The following is an 8,363-nucleotide window of genomic DNA, read 5'->3' on the forward strand; positions in this document are numbered from 1 at the left end:
CATGTTACGAAAAGTAAAGAAGCGACTTGATCAATAACCGTGTCGCAGTGGCCGAAAAATGGCTCGTGTGCTGAACAATATTCCACCCGGAAAATATTGAGAAATGAGCTCGGTAAAGCCATTGAAATTCCAAAAAGTGCAAGAACTTACACCGTAACAGAAAGAAAATAGACTCAAAAGAGCTAAAGAGTTGCTTCGCTTTGCCGAAGGTGGCGAAGGGCTGAATGTGGTTTCTCCGATGAAAAAACATTCGTTATCCAGCAGTTTGTAAACAAACAATATGATCGTGTTTACTTGCCAAAGAGGTTTAGTTGAAAATGTGCACCTTGGGTTGGCCACCAGAACTCAAGCGCCGGCAATGGTGATGGTGTGGGCCGCTATAACAGCCGATGGTCGCTCTACGCTCGTATTAAGCGACCGTGGCATCAGAATAAATGCCGAATACTATCGCGAAAATATTCTGGAGGGTGTATTAAAGCCTTGGGCACGCAAATATTTTGGCCGCAGACCTTGGACATTCCAACAGGACTCAGCACCATCGCGCTGAGCACGCGCTACCCAAGAATGGTTTCAAAATGAGGTTCCTCGCTTCATTTCCAGTGCACAATATCCACCGAAATCTTCAGATACTAATCCGTTGGACTATAGTGTCTGGAGTATTTTGGAAAGCAAAGGTTGGCAGTAAAAAATACCGAAGTGTCGATCACCTCAAGCAAGCGCTTTGCTGGGAATGGGTCAAAATACCGCAGAGCAACATTTGGGCAGCGTGTGACGGTTTCATTGGCCGTTTGAAGGCCATAATTCGTGCCAAAGATGACCAATTCGAACAAATCTACACTTATTCTAAAATTTGAGGCTACTTCCGACAGGCTTTGCTTTCATTCAATGAAAATTTAAAAAAAAAAATGTAAAAATTATGGCGTTTGACTTTGTTGCAGTTTTTTCGCCCTGTACAGACGATTCTTTTTCAGGGGTAAAGTAGTCACGAGGAAAATACCCAATATCGGGAGGTACCGTAATATGGTAGGCACACGATATCGTAGACCTATATAAACAGTTCTCAAAGAACTCCTCGTGTAGAATTTCCGATAACTCCTTTGAAAATGTTTCTAAAATCATTAAAATACCAACTTATGGGGGGAGGGGGGTTGGTACCGTTATATGGGGGTTATACGATATCGTGGACCGATATAGCCCATCTTCGAACTTGACCTACCTGCAGACAAAATATAGATCGGTACAATATTTTAGCTTCCTTTCTTTATTTGTTTTGAAGTACGACGGACGGACGTACGGAAAGGGCTAAATTGTCTCAGAATTTTACGCTGATAAAGAATATATATACTTTTCCGAAGCCATGGTCTTACCTCCCAAACCCTTACTTAATACACCCCCCATACTATGTGTAGTGAAGGGTATAAAAACAAATGCTGTTTTTTCCGAAATCATGGTACCACCTCCCAAACCCTTACATTTTTCCAATAAAAAACAAAGTTAGCAATTTAAGAAACTTTTTATATTGCTTTAAAAAGTAGATACTATTATATTTTACTCATGAATGTATGTCGACGTTTCCAAATCATTCTCCTTCATCTGCTCGTCGATCCATTCACGAAGGTGCCCCACATTGGTATAACCCCCAGGGCTACCATCAAAACATGAAATGCCAAATGATGTTATGCCAATCTGGTGATAAAATTCCTGGTCAGCGATGATGCGACTCACCAGTGGCCCACCTGAATCACCGGAACAGGTATCGCTACCATTCTGGCCCACGGCACACATCACTGAACTATGTAATTGAATTTCCATTTCTCGTTCACAAATCCCATCTTCGATGCGAGTCAATGGCACAAGTTTCATACGCTGGCTGTGATCACCTCTCAGCGATTGTTTTCCCCAACCGGTGGCATAGCAAGCGGTACCATTTGGCGCGGCATAGTTGGCTGGAGGTAGACACACGGTTTTGATATGATCCGCCAAGACAAATGGGGCATTGACAATAACCAATGCAATGTCATTTCTACGTCTTCGGCGAGAACGTCCAAGATCGTCATGTAAAATAATCTTTTCAATTGATCTCTCCTGATAAGGGTAGTGTTCCGGATTCGATTCACGATCCCACAGGCCAGCACGTAATTTTAAATTGGGTATATCCTCTGGTAAGGCCACACATTGGCCAGCCGTCAATACTACGCGGGGATGTATCAGGGAACCGACACAAAATACTCGTCCCTCATTTGCAATGTCAATGGTCCAGGGAAATTCTCCAAATTTACTTTCACCAATGCTGGGAGTAGAGGCTGCAGCCGTTGGAATTCCTTGCGGGTTTCGTTGACCACATTTTATTGTTTTCGTTTCCTCTGCCTTAATTATGGTCAAGTTGAAGCAAATAAATCCCATTACGAGGAAAAATTTAACGAAGGGTCTTTCAAATTCCAATCCCGCCATCTTGGAAGAATGTAATGTTTACTTTTCCAGTTTTTATTGAAATGCATTGTGTTTTGATTAAAACTGATAAGGCCATAGAATTTCCAGCATCCGCCATACATAGTATGGAGGGTATATTAAATCGTCATTCCGTTTGTAACTCATCCGATTAATTCTAATCGGCGTAAAATTCTAAAACGATTTACCCTGTCCGTTCGTTTTTTCGTCAGTTATAATCGGGCTAGAGTCAAAACGAATAAATACAGGAAGCTAAAAGTTCGAAGATGGGCTATATCGGTCCACGATATCGTATAGCCTTTATATAACGATACCGCCCGGTATTCGGTATTTTGGTGATTGTAGCCAAACTTTTCAATGAAATTGTCTGAAAATCCAGAAAAGGAGTTCCTTTTGAGTTGTTTGGAAGAGTATTGTCAATATAGGTCTACGATATCGTATATCCCCCATATAACGGCACCTCCTTATATTCGGTATTTGGATGATTTTAGCGACTTTATTCACCGCAGTGGTTTGAAATTTTGTATTGAGAGTTTTTAATGGGAACTACAATCTATACCAGAAAATTGCGTATGCAGGCCCACGTCTTCGTATAGCTTCCATATAACGGTACTTTATTTACCGGAGTTATTTAAAATTTCGTATTTAGGGTTCTTATGGGAACTACGATCTAAGCCAGAAAATTGTCTATGCAGGTCCAGATCTTTGTATAGGCTCCATATTTCAGTACCCACGTATATTCGGTATTTTGGCGATCTTAGGTACAATATTCTCCGAAATTTATTGAAATTTCGTATTTCAATATTGTAATGGCTTATGACAAATGTTGCCTAATAGCTACTTAAACCTGTGGCAGAAAAAAATGTCTATGCAGGTTCATGTCTTCCTGTAGCCTCGATATAACGGTACCTCCCCATACTCGGTATTTTGATGATTTTAGCTACATTATTCATCGTAATTGTTTCAAATGTCATATTTGCAATTCCTAATAGGTACTACAGCCCGTGTTAAAGAAAATTGTCTCTGCTGGTCCTGGTCTTCGTATAGCCCCGATATTACGGCACCTCCCGATATACGGTATTTTGATGATTTTAGCTACATTATTCACCGCAATCTTTTCAAGTTTCGCATTTGAAAATTTTAATGACTTATGACAAAAGTTTCCTATGCTGGCCCACATCTTCGTATAGACCCCAATATAATGGCTTTACAGGGTGAAATAAAAAACTGCAACAAAGTCAAAATGCCATAATTTTTACACTTTTTCCTAAATTTTATTGAATAAAAGCAAAAAATTTCGGAAATAGCATCTAATTTTAGGATAAGTTTAGATTTGTTCGAATTGGTCACCTTTGGCACGAATTATGACCTTCAGACGGCCAATGAAACAGTCTCACACTGCCCAAATGTTGCTCTGCGGTATTTTGGTCCATTCCCGGCGAAGTGCTTGCTTGAGGTGATCGACACTTTGGTATTTTTTAGTGCCAAACTTGCTTTCTAAAATACTTCAGACACAATAGTGCAACGGATTGGTATCCGGAGATTTTGGTGGCCATTGTGCGCTGGAAATGAAGCGAGGAACCTCATTTTGTAACCATTCTTGGGTGGCGCGTACTGAGTGCGATTGTGCCGAGTCCTGTTGGAATGTCCAAGGTCTGCGGCCAAAGTGTTTGCGTGCCCAAGGCTTTAATACACCCTTCAAAATATTTTCGCGGTAATATTCGGCATTTATTCTGATGCCACGGTCGATTAATACGAGCGTAGAGCGACCATCGGCTTTTATGACGGCCCACACCATCACCATGGCTGGCGCTTGAGTTCTGGTGGCCAACCGAAGGTGCACATTTTCAGCTGACCTCTTTGGCAAGTAAACACGATCATTTTGTTTGATTACAAACAGCTGGACAACGAATGTTTTCTCATCGGAGAAAACCAAATTCGGCAGTTCACAACTATCGGCAAAGCGAAGCAACTCTTTAGATCTTTTGAGTCTATTTTCTTTCTTTTGGGGTGTAAGATCTTGCACTTTTTGGAATTTCAATGGCTTTGTCCCTAGCTCATTTCCCAATATTTGCCGAATGGAATATTGTGATATGTTCAGCTCACGATTAATTTTTCGCCCACTGCGGCGCGGGTTTCGATCAAGTCGCTTCTTTACTTTTTGAACCATTTCTGCTGATGTTGCTGTTTTCTTACGTCTTCCGTCCACTTCCTTGACGTCGGACTATGCTACCAGTATCACGGTAACGAGCGATGGTATGAGACACAAAAGATTTATTCACATTTAAATGCTGGGGTGCCCTAACGATAGCCACTTGTGGTTTTCCAGCTAAATATAAAGAAATCACATTATCACGCTTAAATTCCTTCACGAATAACTTTTTTTCTGGAAAATTCTCACCGAAATGCTTTTGTACGCTTGTAAACAATATAATGAGCTGTCACTGGAATAATTTTAACAGCTGTCGGATGAGTGGCTTAGAAATGACAGCAGTCTGAAGTTGGTTGCTGGTTTTTTCATCTCACCCTGTTTTCGGTATTTTTAAGATTTTAACAGAAATTTTAGCGGATTTTATTTTTATTTTTCATTTTTTTCTTCTTCAATTTCCAAATTTGTTCCAAATGGTAGAGAGTATTCAAAGTTCGGCCCGGCCGAACTTTTTGCTTTTTTACTTGTTTATATACTTGTCGAACACAAACAAAACACATATATTTGGGATTTTTAAAACATTTTATTGTATTTTTGTAAACAATAATATTGATTTAAGTCGATTACTAATATTTGCAAGAATAATTTTTAATAATGTGTTAGCCCTATGGTTTGAGAGGGAGAGAGTAGAGATAATTTGTAAGGACAATAGATAGAAATAAAGCTCTTTGCTCCTTTGTCAACAGAAATCCAAAGATTCCAGATATGAACTTAAAAGAACAATCTATGAGACCAAATAAATGAGAGAACCTCGAATGTTTCGAAATGAGTATCGTACAAACGTAGACCTATATCTAAAACCAATTTTTGTGAGTGACACATTTTTTCACGTTTTTTCCTATCCTACCTCTTGTGATCATCGACTGACTCCAAAATACCTGAAATCAGACTCGAACTGAATATCAAGGGCATGTGTCATCGATGCAGCAGGGGGTTTTTCATAATTGTAATACACGGCAGAAGCTGATAACACAAAAGGTCGACAGAGCTCCATACAATGGTATTATGTCTGAGAGTTTCCAATATAATCTAAGATTATCAAGCCAACGGTAATGGCAAACGAATGTAGTAATTGGGATGCAAGTAGATTTTAAGGGAAATATATGGTGTTTCGAGAGGAATATTCCGATCGCAAAGAGGTAGGCAACTTGTAAAACAATTTTTTTGAGGAATAATTAAAATTGTAGGATTTCTTTGGTTTTAAAATTTTATTTAGATTTTTCAATAAATGATTCTTGTTGCAAAAATTATCAGACAAATTTACATATAAACCACTAAGGAAAAGTCAAATGTCGGGCGGGGCCGACTATATGATACCCTACACCACTATGCACATTTAGTAGAGCTCTCGTAACAAAATAATTTATTAGAAGTAGATCACACCACCTATCAACATTTGGCTTTAGGGCAGTTATAAATTGGTTTCAGTGGGAACTAATATATGGGAGGCCTATCCAATTCTGAATCGATTTTCACTAAATTTGACGGAGGCATTTTTATCTTTTATACGAAATAACATTGCTATAGGGTGCATGATAGCACTTTGAGACGGATTATATTTGAAAACAAGTAAGCAAAGGCTATAGTCGTGCGGGGCCGACCATGTGATACCCTACACCACTTTTCTAATTTTATAGAGCTCCACATAACATTTAAAATATTTTATGGGAGACTATAATCATACACGCTATGACTATAATTGTAATTTAAAGTTCAAAGGACTAAATATGCCGAAGCATTTGCATCTTTTAAATTCGGACTTGTATTGCTCATTAGGTGCAAAATTAATTTGAAATCATATAAAAAATATATGTGAGCTATATCCAAATCTGAACCGATCTCGATAAAATTTGGCAAAGATATTTCTGAGCTATATTTGATATATTTCCCTGAATATCGTTGTTTCGGAGTGCATATTAGGGCTGTGGGTAACAAATACAACAAATAGGATGAACAATATATATGGGAGCTATAGCTATATCTGAACCGATCTTCACCAAATTTGGCATACTAGCTTCTAGACTCAATTCGGTCGCATGTGCCAAATTCCATCCCATTTGGTAAATCGGACGAAGTTATATATGGGAGCTATATCCAAATCTGATAAAAAATTTAATCGATAAAATTTAGCAAATGTATTTCTGAGCTGTATTTGATATATTACCCCAAATATTGTTGTTACAGAGTGCATATTACGGCTGCGGAGGACAAAAATAACAAATCGGATGAACAATATATATGGGAGATATATCTGAACCGATTTCGATCAAATTATTTTCAGGCCTAATTTGGTTGTATGTGCAACATTCCATACTATTCTAGCTGATATTACACGTTTGGTGCACAATAAAAGGCAAATCGGACGAAGATATATATGGGAGCTATATCTAATTTTTTACCGATTATCTCCAATTTCAATAGGATTCGCCCTTGGGTCAAACAGATGTTGTTTGGAACATTTCATCTCAATCGGATAATAAATGCGACCTGCATTTTGTTCACAAGAATACATGGACAGACCGACGGACGGACTGACACGCATAAATCAACTCAGAAAGTGATTCTATGGAGATCCTCAAAAGTAACTATGGGCCTATCTCGATTCCTTCTCCATGTTACAAACAAATGCACAAAGACATAATACCCTTACTACTATGTGGTGTAGGGTATAAAATCAAACAAAAAAATCAGCGCCGAGTTCCACCAAATGGACATATAAGTCCCAAGATTCACTCCATTTGAGCTTATATTAACTATTATTTACACGATAAGCCTGAAATTGGATTAGGGATATAGGGATGGAAGCTATATCCAAACCTTAACCGATCTCGATAAAATTTGGAAAATGTATTCCCGAGCTCTATAAGATATCTGGTACCAAGTATCATTCTTGTGGAGTGGATATTACGAAATTGAGGGAATTAAAATCCCAAATCTAAAGCTATATCTGAACCGATTTTCACCGATTGATGTGCTTGCTTCTAAAATAAGTTCGGTCGGATGTACCAAAATTCAGGTCATTTGTACTGACATTGGCCATTTAGTGCACAATTAACCCGAAATCGATTGAAGATATATATGAGAGCTATATACAAATCTGAACCGATGTTGATAAAATTTGGCAGAGGTATTTCTGGGCTGTATCTGTTATCTGGTACCAAATATCATTCTTGTGAAGTGCATATTACGCATGTGAGGGACCTAAAACCCCAAATCGGATGAAACAAAAATGTGAGCTAAAGATATATCAGCACCGATTTTTACCACATTTTATTAACTTGTTTCTAGACGGAATTCGGCCGGATGTGTCGAAATGTATGTCATTTGGATTGATATTGACCATTTCGTGCACAATTAACCCGAAATCGGTTGAAGATATATATGGGAGCGATTCTCACCAATTTTAATAGGGTTCGTCCTTGGGCCAAACAAATAAGAACTAAATGGTACTAATAGAATTGTAAGGGATAGAGGTAATATTTTGAAATTTTGATTCTTAGTTTACCGATAGGATCTGTGTTTGAGATTTGGTGGTGGTGATTTGGAAATACGTCCTATATTTGTACGAAAAGTACTGCATGGTACTAAATTTGGTATTGGGCAAATGAATAGGGTTGGAATCCTCAAATTTGATATAGAGGTCTCTATTGGTATCTGGAATTGATAAATGGAGGTGGTGGGGAAAATGCGTCCTATATATGTACTA

At 38.5% G+C, this 8,363-nt stretch overlaps 1 protein-coding gene across 1 annotated transcript; it reads right to left on the reverse strand.

Moving 5' to 3' along the window:
• Positions 1-1,523: 1,523 nt before the first annotated feature.
• LOC101895635 (phenoloxidase-activating factor 2) lies at positions 1,524-2,492 on the reverse strand. The gene has a single exon (XM_005192100.4). The coding sequence runs from the start codon at positions 2,449-2,451 to the stop codon at positions 1,549-1,551; it is 903 nt and encodes a 300-aa protein (XP_005192157.3). The 5' UTR covers positions 2,452-2,492; the 3' UTR covers positions 1,524-1,548.
• Positions 2,493-8,363: the final 5,871 nt, after the last annotated feature.

The sequence above is a fragment of the Musca domestica genome, unplaced genomic scaffold, assembly GCF_030504385.1.
Source record: "Musca domestica strain aabys unplaced genomic scaffold, Musca_domestica.polishedcontigs.V.1.1 1, whole genome shotgun sequence".
Lineage (NCBI taxonomy): Eukaryota > Metazoa > Arthropoda > Insecta > Diptera > Muscidae > Musca > Musca domestica.